Below are 15,030 nucleotides of genomic sequence, written 5' to 3'. Positions count from 1 at the left end.
CCTGTCGCCAGGCTTCATGGCAGGGTGCTCCGTCCAGTCGATGGTGACGCCGGAGCCCCGGCACGCGGCGCTCCACACGCTCTCGCGCGCCTCGGCTGCCATGACTACAGCGTTGCCGCCACACTCTCGCACCGTGCTGTTGGATAAAAAATACGCTACTTGAAAAATAATTGATGTTAACATCATTTTAAAATCCATACTTAATATTATAAATGCGAAAGTGTGTCTGTCTGTCTGTCTGTCTGCTAACTTTTGACGGTCCATCCGTTTAAAACCGATTTTGATGAAATTTGGTATAGAGATAGCTTGCATCCCGGGGAAGGACTTACGGGGATACTTTTGATCCCGGAAAATTCAAAGAGAAAAAAAGAGTTCCCACGGGATTTTTAAAAACCTGAATCCACGCGGACGAAGTCTAGTTCACTATAATCCGTCAAAACAGACCAATCTGCATGGTACAATGTGCAGCATGCGATACAAAGCAACACAGAACATCATACAAGTCTTCTAGAACACACTCAACACCGGAGCATCCTCAGAGATGCACTTTGCAATTTGTCAATTTTACACTTGCGTTTGCACAAGTTTAAAAAATGTGCTAAAAGTATGCTGAAAAAAGAACAATCGAAGATTATGTCAAAGTGATTTTAATCGCTCGGAATGCGCGGATCTGCAATTACTTTTCTACACGGACGGCTTATTAAATAATTATTGTTAATTCGAATCTTTGAAAAGAACAGCTGCCGAGTTTCTTGCTTGTTCTCAGAGGTATTCGAAACCAGTAGGTACATAATATTATGCATTTGACGATAAAAATTACTCGTTTGGAATGACCATTAACTACGTGGGCTCCTATCCTACTACACGAGCTCTTATTCTACTACATGGGCTCTTATTCTACTAGTGTACTATCTCAAGGTATGGTCGTGAGTCGTGACGCCCTAGGCCCTGGAGCACTGACCGGCGGAGCTGGCTTCGTGCAACAGACTGCAGTGACCAGATACTTGCGTTACGACGCTATGATGTGTTGTGTTCAGCGATAATGTAAGAACCTACTTACGAAGGAGGGCGCGTTAGGGCATTCGGTTCGCTGACCGCAGGGTGACCATATTAATTTCAAATGTTGGACAAAAGCAGGCGTTACTTTGCGTAATAAAATTGGCGAGCAAATGAGCAGGTGGGTCACCTGGTCACCGCCAAAACAGACAAGTCTGTATGGTACAACGTGCACCCCCCCCCCCCCCCCCCTGTAGACGCAGGAAAAGCAAGCAATTTACACCACCAACAGACAACACCACACAAATCTTCCAGAACGAATTTGCAATTGTGCGTTACGGAGTCTACATCTAAGTAGTGAGGATCCTGCGGTGTCGGAGTGAAAGCAGCCATAACGGCGAAGGAAAACATCGTGAGAAAACCTGCATGCCTGAGATATTCTCCATAATGTTCTCAAAGGTCTGTAAGTCTGCCAATATGCACTGGACCTGCGTGGCAGACAGATGGCCTAAAATTTAGGCCTCTGTTTACCTGTTTGCCATGCGATGGCAAACAGGTAATAGGATTCGAGGAAAGGCCCCGTGCACCCGTGTCTAATATTTTGTAAGAAGTGCATGTCTGCTATCTTGAATTTGAAAATAAATGTCATCCCGGAAAAGTGCACATTCAGTCAACACTTGTTACACACGCAATATGTAGGTGTGTTCATGTTCAGTCACACTGATACTCACGGGGGTCTGACTCAACGGGATCATGATGATGATGACAGATATTTGCCAATATAATAGGGTGTTGAAATATGTTTGTTCATTGCATCTTCCCACGTGCATAATAATTGAATCAATATTTAGTATTTGTCGAAATACCTTCCTACTCCGAGTTGTTACGAAAAGCAAGTGCTCTCTACAGATTGTACGAAGGTCTAGTGTCAGGCACCCACGCCCCATTCTCAGGGCACCTTGTACTCATAGGGGATAGGGTTGCCATCTCTTAGCCATACTACTAATACTAGCTGATGCCCGCGACTTAGTCCGCGTGGTATTAGGCTTTTTAAAAATCCTGTGCCCATCTCCAGAATGCAGGCTATGTATGTAGCGAATATAATATGTGGATTAGGGTATAGGTTTTTTCAAGAATTCCGTAGGAACTTTTTGATTTTATGGGACAAAAAATAACATGTGTCTGGAAAGCAAGCTATCTCTAAGTATACCAAATTTTGTCAAAATTGGTTAAACCTAGTTAAACGGATGGGCCGTGAAAAGCTATCAGACGGACAGACAGAGAGACAGCGAGATAGATAGACTACTTAGACAGTCTGTCAGGCTAGTAGTACCTACCTATTATAATTCTAGTGATAAGTCTTATTAATGCTAAATAATAAATCCGCCCTAGATTTTATAATTCATAGCACCTTATTATAAAAAATGTGGCAACCCTAACTGGGGCTATAAAATAAGTTGCAATGAAATAGGAGTTTCATGTGAAGTGGATTGTTTTAGAGCTGGGCTATAAAACATTATAGCCCAGCTTAGCTTACGCATACAACTTAATAGTTTTTAGTATATATAAATTTATTTTAAGTTCCATAAATAATCATTTTTATTGGGGATAGGCATCGGTACCTACCTACGTGATTTAATCAGAAATGACGAGATCCGTAGAAGAACAGTACCTAATCGACAAAGCTCGACGGGTTGCGAAGCTGAAGTGGCAATAGGTACCTAGGGCACATAGTTTGAAGAACCGATAGACGTAGGGGTCCCAAGGTGCTGGAATGGCGACCTCGCACCGGACAGCGCAGTGTTAGCAAACCCTCCACTAGATGGACAGGCGACAAAGATATTAAAATTTTCTCAAATTATATCGATATAGCAGTACAATTTCTAATTGTTATGTAGAAAGTCGTAGGTCGTTGATAGTAGGTAATAGGTACTTTTAAAGGGACAATTCCAATAGTTTTCTTTTTACGACTCTGAGTTCTAGCCTTTTAGAGCCTAACCTGATCAACCATCGATATTTTGAATGAAAAAATATTATAGTTAAAGTAAAAGCGTAGGTAAAAAACTTAAATAATGTTTGTTTGTCGGACCAAAAAAATAAATCGTTTTTATACCTTTTCGATACTTGGAATTTTGTATCGACACATCGATGTATCGATAAATTAAATATCACTCAAAAGTATCGATATATCGAACAAACATATTATATTTATCGATATTTTTTCGACAAGCCTACCTTCGGGTACGGAACCCTGAAATTAATGAAGAAAGATACAAGTCACAAAGCAAACTGGAATCCATTCCGTATACACGGTTTATTGCTACAATACTATTTTTACCACATTAGCGATTACTTATTAAGCTCCGGTTATTTGTAGGAGAGTGGTGTTAAACCATGCTAAACAATACAAGATGTTTAAACGTTATATTAGCAGCAGACCGGACAGAAAAGGTAAGAAAGAGAATGTAAGAAAAAGGAGCCACTTGGCGTCTTTTCATGCTTCATTACGTTTCATGAATGTTGTGTAAATAAGAGGTTGATTACTTTAGCGTTTAAACTTCCGTGAGTGATTTCCATTCTAAATAATATCTGTCCCGGCTCTACTCACGTGTTTAGTCGGGCTACCGTCGACTAAACACGTCAAAAAGGACCCCGTATGGGTTCGAAACTAGTCGGGCTAACGTCGACTAAACACGTGAGTACAGCCGGGACAGATATTATTTAGGTTGATTACTAATTTCCTAATTACTGTAGAGGTCAAGGATCCAGATGCGTTTGAATTTAAACTATGTGCTCAAAGATAAATTCAAAATCAAAATTTGTTTATTTCTTGTAGGCCAACTATTGACTCTTAAATCTAAGTAAGTACGTCTGATTTGATCACCCCACCTCACAACCTTATCGCACAGAAATAGGTACGGAAATTCCTATTATTTTTATTTTTTTATTTTATTTTATTAGATATGCCAACGATAAATTGTAACAACATTCACAAATATTAAAAACATGTCACAAACAATTCCAGTCCTACTACAATCATCAACTATAGGCATATACAGCATTACGTAAGTCTCCGATTGTGTTAACAATAAGCTACCTACCTTACAAACTTTTAACATTAACCACTAATTAGTAAATATAATCTACAGCTAAATTAATAGATACAGTTGCTTAATTAATGAAATTAGTTGCTCATTGCATACAAATTAATTAAATTAGATAAGAGTCAGATAAGGATAACAATTTAAGGATTAAAGATTACGACAATGTCAGCTCATTCATGGAGTACAATAGAGAATCGTGGAAGATATCAATGTCAGTGTATGTTAAGTTATTGTAAGAGTTCATTAATCGATTTGAAGGGGCAAATTTTCCTAGATTACTTTTGGAAAAATGGGGCAAAAAAGTTTTATTTACAGGAAGTCTACTCTATTATGTATTATGCGCTCTACCATTCCTTAATCTCTTGGTAAGTGTAGAGTTCAAACAAAAAGCGTAGGTTCGTAATTCCCACGCTCGCCGCCTCGCGAGCTCATGCGAGGAACGTGAGACCATTGAAGAGACCGAAGCTGATGTAAACAGATCCGCAGAACCAGCGCTTCGCCACGGGACACCTACAGCCTACAGGCTACAGAGCGCGGGACTGCAATTACATATATTAATATAATATGGCATAATATTATCGTAACCTAGCTGGTACCCACGACGTCCTCCGCGTGGATTTTGGTTTTTAAAATACTGTGGGGATGCTTTGATTTTCCGGGATAAAAAGTAGTAGTCACTCTATGTAAAATCACTTCAAACCGTTGCATTGTTCCGTTGCGTCGTGAATCGTGATTGAAGGACAGATCAACAAACAAACACACTTTTTAACCGACTTCAAAAAAAGGAGGAGGTTCTCAATTCGTCGGAATCTTTTTTTTTTTTTTTTTTTTTTTTTTTTTTTAATGTAGGTATGTTCCCCGATTACTCGAAGACGCCTGGACCGATTTTGAAAATTCTTTTTTTGTTTGAAAGGGTATACTTCAAAGTTGGTCCCATTTAAATTTGGTGAAGATCTGATGAACATCTTCGAAGATAGATACTGGAACTCCTCAACGGATAAGAGTAAATTGCTCGTGATCAGTGTAATAGCTTAGTAAACAGTAGATTTTTAACCAGTCATAGCATAATTCCATGGGACCACTAAAAATTGTGAAATAAATTTTTTTTACAAAAAAAATAAAAACCGACTTCGATACACAAACACTAAAAATTGAAAAATAATTTAATTTATTACCGAATATATTATGTATACTAGAGTTAATATAGTTCCATAATAATATTTTTTGGGGTCGGTGCCAATGAGGTGCCATTGTGGAGTCTCATAAAAATATGAAGTCTAGACGATTCGCGCAGCTAAAGCTAATTGGCACCGGCACCAAAAAGTATTATTATGGAACTATATTAACTCTTGTATACATAATATATTCGGTAATAAATTAAATTATTTTTCAATTTTTAGTGTTTGTGTATCGAAGTCGGTTTTTATTTTTTTTGTAATTTTTTTTTATGTATTTACAATATGGGTAGTGATGGGTAGTGATTTAACATTTTAAAAGGGCAACCGCCGAATTTCTTATATTCACATAAAGATTTGGTGAGCGCCTCGATCAAAATTTTTGATTCATCTTATTTTCCTACATTAGTAGGTACAAACAAACTTTTCAATCTTAGGTGGGTACCTATGTTACCGAGTCTTGTATAGCTTTAATGCATTATGTATTTCTATAAGAAACAAACGCTTTGACCGCAAAAACCACAACATTATAGAGATCGAATCCAAGACGGTGTGAATTCGTAATTGAATTGAAACCGGTCCGAGCCCGTGCTGACCCTATATAAAGAACGAGAACAAAGCAATTCCATACTGAATATTTTATAAAAGAAAAAAGTCGAAAAAAAACGGGCCGAATTGAGAACCACCTCCTTTCTGGAAGTCGGTTAAAAAGGGTAAATGCCGTGATAGTCTAGCCTAGACGTCTCGCGTCGCTTTGCTATTCGGGGGTTTGATCCCGGGCAGGCACCTCTAGCTTTTCTGAGTTATGTGCGCTTAAAAGCAGTCAAATATAACTTGCTTTAACGCTGAAGGAAAACACCGTGAGGTAAACCTGCATGCGTGAGAGTTCTCCATAATGTTCTCAAAGGTGTGTGGAGTCTACCAATCCGCATTTGGCTAGTGCGGTGGATATAGCATAGTTGATCATGATGATCATGATGAATTACTTACCAAGCTCAGAGCAACCAGGGTCAGAACTCTTCATTTATTTATTTATTCAGATACAAGTTAGCCCTTGACTGCAATCTCACCTATGTCATGTCCTATCATTAAAAAGCTCGTGTCTATACCAGCGAGATTGATACGCCGTCGGTGCCAAATAAGGGCAGCAATCTTGTTGCGCTTGAGCATTGCACTCTAGACATTTTTAATCCAGCGCCACTGCATTTTATCACAATATAAAATCAACTTTATTTAAGTCAACTTAGAATTCAAAATGCTTTTTGACTTTACGTTACATTTTAGGGTTCTGTGTCTCTAAAGGAAAAAGATACCTTTATAGGATAAGTTCGTTCTCTGTCATGTCTGTCAACTTGGGGTGCCGTAATCTAGGGTTTTCCGTTGACATAAAATCATAAAATTTGGGGCGTAGCTCAATCAATGTCTTATAGCACAAGTAAAGGAAAAAATACGAAAACCGTGAGTTTGTAGTTACCTTACATCACAAAAAATACAGTTCACGACAAAACAATTAGTTTAACTAAATCGCATCAAAATGGCACTGACCGTCATTAACTTGCAGTGTTATACAGCTATTAGAGCGATAATTTTTAGAATAGAATAGAATAGAGTAGAATAGAATACCTATATTGTTATTCAAGTAAACTTATACAAGTGCTTTTGAATCGTCAACTAGTTTAATTTACCACTGGTTCGGAATGCCGTTCCTAGTTTCATCATACTACTTAGCATAGATGATATACACATATCTACTTAGATTGAGATTTTTATACGATGGTACGGAACCCTTCGTGTGCGAGTCCGACTCAACCACTTAACCGTTTTTTGTTCAAGGTTTGCGTAAGTTAGGAAAGTGATTAAATTCATCAAATGGATCGGAAGCTCACATTAATGGCCAAAGAAGGACTCGGCTAATGCATTTCGATGGAGCTTTTCATCGGGAATGGAAATGAAACTCTCAAAAAGGAGTCGTCCTGTGGAGTGAGATCCCTCAATTTGTTCTTCATACGTTTGTTTTATTGGCCAACGTAAATTATTACCCGATTTGTGCAGAATTTATTGCATTAAACTTTTTCATCCTAAGGAACATTAGCTATATGATGCAAGCTATGGATGCAATCTACTTCTCTAATCTGTGATGCAATCTAAGAAAAACTGTCCCTTGAAGTTTTATATCTGCTCTTATATGATACTACTAGCTGATGCCTGCGACTTCGTTTAAGTGGAATTAGGTTTTTAAAAAATCTTATGGGAACTCTTTGATTTTCCGGGATAAAAAGTGTGTCACTCTCCAGATCTTTATCTGTACACATGCAAAAAATCACGTCAATCCGTTGCACCGTTGCGACGTGATTGAAGGATAAACCAACAAACCAACAAACAAACATACTTCCGCTTTTATAATAAGGGTACTGATTGCTCAACGTTGATTATTACCAGCTTTGTGCAGTATTTATCGCATTAAACTTTTTCATCCTAAGGAGCATTAGGTGTGATGCAAGCTATGGATGCAAGCTAAGAAAACTGTCCCTTGAAGTTTTATAGCTATTCTGCACCTAAATGAAACTATTCTATTAGGATTAGAACCGTAATAGCCTAGTGGCCTTAACTGCCGCCTTTTATTGGGAGGTCGAGGGTTCGATCCCGGGCACGCACCTCTAACAATTAATAAGTTCTCCATAACGTTCACAAAGGTGTGTGAAACCAATCCACACTGGGACAGCGTTGCAGACTATGGCCTGAACCCTTCTCATTCTAAGAAGAAGGAAAAGTCGGTAGGGATTAGCTTCCAGATGCTTAAGTAATTTTGAGTTTAGGGGTTTAGAAGACATGTGAACTTCTGCGATTGTTCTGTCGAACCGCTAAAGCAGAAATTGATTCTGATAATCATGTTCGAGTGGACGTTCGATTGATTACAATATATCCTCCCGAACAGGAGGCCGATGTCTATCATCGCTTGTATATAACTTAGTAGATATTATTAATTAGCGCTTCCGCGAACAGATCCATCAAAGTCGTTTTTGCTTCCTTTACAGCGCGCAATAATTTTCCCCCATTAGTTCCCCGCAAGAAGCGTGTGATATTCCATTTATATTATAAACCGCGAAGATTGAGTGAGGTGTCAACTGCCATCATAAGAAATAGTGCAACGGGTTCCGACGATATCAATCATGCCACACGTCCGCTTCGATGGGAAAAGCGTAATGGCTCGTCGAAATAGGTTTTCTCTTATACGCGTACCATTCATATCCACATTCTACTACAACTACCGAATCTACAATCCATCCATATCCACACAGTTCATGAACTCTTACTTAGTATTTTCAACTTTCGAATTAAGATAATATACCAAAGTGTGGTATCACGTCATGAAAGGGATTTAACTGTGTTCATTTTTATGCTTTACAGCTTTTCGATTTATCGTGCAAACTGTCAAAAAAATACGACTGTAGTACGGAACCCTCGGCGTGCGTGTCTCTTTGATTTCCCAGGATAAAAAGGCTAGCTCTGTACCAAATTTCATGAAAATCGGTTAAATTGTTGGGCCGTGAAAAGCTAGCAGACAGACAGACAGACACACATTCGCATTTATAATAGGTGAAGGATTTATGAAGACCTGAACCTAGACCTAGACTTAGAGACCTAGGTATACTTAGTCGGTAAAAGTTTGTATAAGTACTCATCGACGAATGTATATATATACCTAATCCTTAGCTTTATCGTTCCAATCGTGTTCCACCGTTATCGAATCACGTAGCAACTAAGTTCGAGTCAGTGGGAAACTTGTGAATAGGTCTTCAAAAAAGTTAGGCCTTTATTCCAGGTAACACTGGCGCCGGCGGCGGTGGCGGGCGGTGCGGGATCCATCCCGCCGACGCGGACGCCTCGCGATCTTATTACGCGTCCTATTGTAACACGAAACCGTAATTTATTTAACGGTATGCCTTGTAACTCGATGGGAAACGTTAATATATTCATTTACTTATGCTTTATCTGATTGGTATAACTTCCTTTGTAGCGCATAAGTTTTATTAGTAGTAGGCTGTAGGTACCTACCTAACAGTTAGTTAGGGTTAGATCATTACTATCAACCGGTAGACATCCACAGCGTCTGATTGCAGCCAAGCGCTAGTCTATATTACAGGCATTAATAAAAACCGGCCAAGTGCGAGTCAGGCTCGCGCAATGAGGGTTCCGTACTACAGTCGTATATTTTCGACATTTTGCACGATAATTCAAAAACTATGATGCATAAAAATAAATAAAAATCTGTTTTAGAATGTACACGTGAAGACCTTTCATATGATACCCCACTTGATATAGTCACTCACTTCGAAAGTTGAAAATACTAATTATTAGTTCATGACCACAATTTTTTTCTTTTTTTAATTCACGGTTTTCAGATTTTTCCCTTGCCAAATTTCATAATTCTAGGTCAACGGGAAGTACCCTGTAGGTTTCTTGACAGACAGACAGACAGACAACAAAGTGATCCTATAAGGGTTCCGTTTTCCCTTTGAGGTACGGAACCCTAAAAATGAAAAAAATGGCGATCATGTACCTAGGTACAACAAATAAGCTTAATGGTATCAGCCGACGTCGCATTTCTGCAGTTTTCCGTTGGTCTGTTTCTAGTTTCTACCACGAATATCTAGTGAAGTTGTGCAAGCAAGTGTTTCCTGCAACTAAGCAATAAACTACTGGTATCTAAATTGCTGGCTGCTGCATCTGCACTTTCTACTATTGACGGATTAACCTACATTCAGGTCCGAGATGGTTCCCATAGATTAGCGTTTGCATAAAAGAATCAAAGAAAGCAAGGAGATCGTCTCCGCCCCTCGGACAATGGCGCTTGTGGCGTAATCAATGTAACAATTACTGGCAATTTGTACGCATTTATCGCTACATCTTAACGGCTCTCCGCTTAGAGAGATATTAAAAAACCCCGTCACAATTTACACGGTTCTGATTGCGAACACTTTGTCGGTCTCAATTCAGACATAACCAAATTAATAAATTCTAAACGCTACATTATTTGTAAATAAGTAAGTAGGTACATGTCCTCATTTAGTTTTGTAATGTTTCCGTGGTTTTCAATGCTACATGTTCTGATTAGGTAATAGTTTTGTAATATTTAAAATGGCTATTCATATATTTAAAATGGTTATTACCATGTTCAATTCGATCCTGGGAAGATCGGAGCTTGCTTTGGTCGCCGGCGCCGGTCGGGAGCGTTAAGCATAATAACTTAGGTAATAACAATCAGTACCCTTATTATCAATGCGAAAGTGTGTTTGTTTGTTGGTTTGTCCTTCAATCACGTCGCAACGGTGCAACGGATTAACGTGATTTTTTGCATGGGTATAGATAAAGACCTGGAGAGTGACATAGGCTACTTTTTATCCCGGAAAATCAAAGAGTTCCCACGGGGTTTTTAAAAACCCTAATTCCACGCGAACGAAGTCGCGGGCATCAGCTAGTACTCAATATAACTTAGGCAACATTTTGTTCTTAACAAAAAGTCTAATAAGTAGGTACTCACTATACACATAATAAGAGATCAAGAGATCTCGATTCTCAAAGTTTCCCAAGTCCCAATATGCGCTGGGGTTGCCATATATTACTTAAGTAGATTAAAATTTTAGGCACCTATCTAATCTCATGAAACTGGAGACTGCTTCAATGTAAAAAATCGGACAAGTACGAGGCAGACTCGCGCATCACCGAGGGTTCCGTACTGGGGTATTTTTTCGACTTTTTGCACGATAAATCAAAAACTGTTATGCATAAAAATATGTAAATAAAAATCTGTTTTAAAATGTACAGTTAATAAGCCCTTTCATATGATTCCCCACTTGATAAAGTTATCTAACTTTAAAAATTGAAAATACTAATTATTTGTTCATGAACACATTTTAATTTTTTTTGTGATGTAACCACAAAATCACAGTTTTCAGATTTAATCCATTACTTGAGATCTACTTACCTAACAAATCACGATTCTAGGTCAACAGGAAGTATCCTATAGGTTTTCTAGACAGACACACAGGCAGACAGACAACAAAGTGATCCTAAAGGGTTCCTCTTTTCCTTTTGAAGTCCGGAACCCTAAAAAGGTGTTGGTACATAAAGTTTAGGACGATGTTAAAAGCCTGTTACGTTTTACATGGCTCTTTACAAATGTTGCTCTCAATAGAGACATAAAATCATGTAACACTCTACACGCTCTCGTTATAATGCTTAGTGTTACAAAAATCTTGAGTAAAAAGTTATACAGGACAAACTTAGCGTTATTGTTATACTACCTAAACACAATCCAATACCAATAAACATTCGCTTCATTTTGTAGTTTTACAGCCGTACTCAGAGTCGCTTAATCGTTACTTAAGATTGAGTTAAACGAGACAAAACTATATCACTCACATAAATCTGTCTCGTTTTAACTCAATCTTAAGTAACGATTAGCGACTCTGAGTGCTGCGGTTAGTGATTTAGTATCTTTCAAACCCGCAATGTATAGTGCGCAAAACTCAGATCAATGCCGCGTCGTAGACGAGGCCTACTTACTCAACGTTCGTTGACCTCTATTGTCAGTCAGATAATTTAACTGCAATATATCGTGAACTTTTACATACTTTAAATTTTTTTTTCGTGTTTTTTGGTGGTATCATACCAGTAATAATCAGTACTATCACCGGTCTTCGTTTTTGCTATATTTACACTTTTGCTATATTTTTGCTATAGCGTAATGTTTACATCCTGTATAACTCCTATTAAACGCTTCATGAAATATCAGCTGATGTTCGCGACTTCATCCGCTTGGATTTAGTTTTTAAGAATCTCGTGGGAATTCTTTCATTTTCCGAGATGACAAGTAGTCTCACTCTCCAGGTTTTTTTAACTATATAGCCATAAAAAAACTTGGATCTGAAGCACCGTTGCGCATGATTGAAGGACAAACCAAGAAACCAACAAACAAACACCTCCCATTTATAAGTTGGGTATAGTTATGAGTAGTGATTATTATATTGGTCAGTGTTATAAAAATAATACACAAAATTTTCCTGATGAGTGTAAATTATGTTTTGAAATTGACAAAAAATAGTAGATTAATGTAAGTAGGTTACAAAATAACAATAGAATTGGGCAGTTGGATCACGTATATGCCGTTACCAAAACGATGTTAAACTGCGTTCTAATTTTTGCCATAAGTGTCTACTTAACGATATTTATTGCCATCACGCTCAACATGTCCCTTTAGCTGTCGGCTTCACCGTGACCCAATCTTGTGCGTGTATAGATCACTAGCTTATGCTCGCGACTACGTCCGCGTGGACTACACAAATTTATAACCCCTATTTCACTCCTTAGGGGTTTAATTTTCAAAAATCGTTTGTTAGCGGAAGACTACGTCATAATAGCTATCTGCATGCCAAATTTCAGCCCGATCCGTCCAGTAGTTTGAGCTGTGCGTTGATAGATCAGTCAGCCAGTCACCTTTTCCTTTTATATATTTAGATTTAGATTAGATTCAGAAATACGTTGACCGGCATAAATGAGTTGATTGCTCAGCACCAGAGCCTAGACGTGTTTAATAGAAACATCAATAAATTTATTTCATATATAGATCACTAATACTTTTAAGAATCTCTGTAAATATGAATAGTGTAAGTCATAAGTCTAACTTGAAATGCGCTTTGGCATTAAACTGTTAGCATAGCAAGATAAAATAAACAAATAAATAAATGATTTGTCTAATATTTCTACTATACCTAGAATCAGTAGAAATATCATAGCTTTGTTGAAAATGTTGAATATGTAAGCTGAGTATCTGGCCCCAAGTTGGGCGCCAATTTGAGCTTCGGCTGAAAATTGGCGCCCAACTTTTAGCTGAAGCCCAAGCCTTTTTGATTTTAGGACATTTCGTAGTTATATTGGTACTGATTCTGACAACTAAATTTTAGAGCATTCGCATCCTCTTCTTACTAATATAATATGAAAAGGACAGACTCAGTTTTAAGTTTAATTTAGAGCCGTCAAACATCGTGACTTTAGCTGCCAGTCGCGAGCCTATTGCGTGCACTAAAATTTACAGTCTTTAAATGTAAAATTCATGTTCCATCTTGTTTTAGCAATCTTAAAAAGAAGAGGATGCAGATACTTACCTATAGAGGGTGGTGCGATGCGCGGCGTCCGCCTGCTCGATGAGTAGAGCAAGCGCTCGAGCCTGCTCGCTCAGCGTCAGCAGCTCCAGCTCCTCGCGCCCCACCTGGTACTGCAGCTCGGCTTGCTCGATGCGGGTGTCTATGTTCCTGGTGCAGAACAGTTTTGATTGTAATGAGAGATGCTTTGGAGCGACGTTAAACCGTCTGGACATTATCACTAGCTGATGATTAAGATAAAACAAGTATTAATGAAAATAGCGTAATCCAGCTATATTTTGATGAAATAATTAATCATTCCTCACACCATAACCACAGAGTTAGGATGCGACATAAGCTTCCTAAAGCGCTAAGACATAGCCTAAAGAGATACTTCATCTAGTCCGTGCTTCATACAGTAGTCGGAGATGCCTAGAAAGCAACCTGTGTGGGCCTACAACACACAGCTCCCGTACAAGTTTGTTCACTCACTCAGTAACATGGGTCTTTTCCAAGCGTCGCTTCAGCTCCAGTATATTGGTCTTCCTGGTGTCGAGTTCAGCGCGCACCGCAGTCGCCCGCTCGTCCAAGGCTCGTCGCTCGTCTTGCGACAGCGTGGCGGCTTCGTCCCGGCTGCAGGGCGCTGGCGACGACGCGTGCGCAGCGAGCCGCGCCGCGCTCAGGGATGCGCTCAGCTGCTTCTTTAGACTGGAGGCAGAGACGGAAAATACTTATGGTTTTGTTTTAGTTATTGTGGCCGTGATATCCGTACCCGAAGGGTGCCAACGGGCCTGTATTATCTACTAAGCGTTCACTTTTCGAGATTGCGATTGAGTTTCTTGATAGACTAGCGCTTGGCTGCAATCAGACCTGGTGGCAAGTGATGATGCAGCCTAAGATGGAGCGCGCTTGCCTAGAACATGCCTATTCACTCTTGACTTGAAAGTACCCATATTATAATTGGAGAGGAAAACTGATACTGGAAGGGTGTTCTAAATCCTAGCGGTTCGAATCAGATATGAGGAGGCAAATCGCTTCGTACGTATCCGTGGATTTTCGACCACGTACGGGTGCAGACCTTGGCCTTGGCTTGGATGCCTTGTGGTATTGTCTTGATTTATCTCATTCATCTTGCCATCTCGCGAGCGTTAGTTCTTGAGCAGATTTTGTAATGTTCAAGTATCGTACCTCTGTATGAGCGTGTCTTTGTCGGAGAGCGCGGCTCGCAGCGCGTCCAGCTCCCTGGTGGCGTCGCGGACCCCAGCGCTGCGGCGCCGCGACCCCACGCCCGCCAGCGACACCTCGATACTGGCCATCTGGAACACAACACTATATTTACATCTATACATAAACGAGATGGACAAAATTTGCCCTAGGCTGAACTATGCCTATCACAAACTTAATGCCACGACTGCAAAACAACATGCGACTTTTTTTTCTTAAAATAGAAGATTTTTACTATTAAATGGCATATATCATCATCTCTGTACATTCTGGGGCACGCGTTTATACAATTTATGTCCATCTCCGTTCCGTAGCGAACATCCAAGGTAAACTAAATCGCAGACTTTGAGAAATACCGCTGAGCGAGTCTGATGCATTCTAAGATGGAAG

General features: G+C 39.3%; 1 protein-coding gene across 1 annotated transcript in view; it reads right to left on the bottom strand.

Annotated features, from left to right (window-relative positions):
* sprt (PDZ domain-containing protein sprite) overlaps positions 1 to 15,030 on the bottom strand; it is a 71,722-nt gene that overhangs the window by 4,387 nt on the left and 52,305 nt on the right. Inside the window, exons 5-8 of the mRNA XM_069509497.1 lie at positions 14,605 to 14,732; positions 13,909 to 14,124; positions 13,441 to 13,587; positions 2 to 136 (exon numbers count right to left, since the gene is read on the bottom strand). Coding sequence (XP_069365598.1) covers positions 2 to 136; positions 13,441 to 13,587; positions 13,909 to 14,124; positions 14,605 to 14,732 — 626 coding nt within the window. The remainder of the gene's footprint in view (position 1; positions 137 to 13,440; positions 13,588 to 13,908; positions 14,125 to 14,604; positions 14,733 to 15,030) is intronic.

Source organism: Maniola hyperantus, chromosome 3 (assembly GCF_902806685.2).
Source record: "Maniola hyperantus chromosome 3, iAphHyp1.2, whole genome shotgun sequence".
Lineage (NCBI taxonomy): Eukaryota > Metazoa > Arthropoda > Insecta > Lepidoptera > Nymphalidae > Maniola > Maniola hyperantus.
The sequence above is the reverse complement of the archived record's forward strand: the minus strand, read 5'-3'. Positions and strand labels throughout refer to the sequence as shown.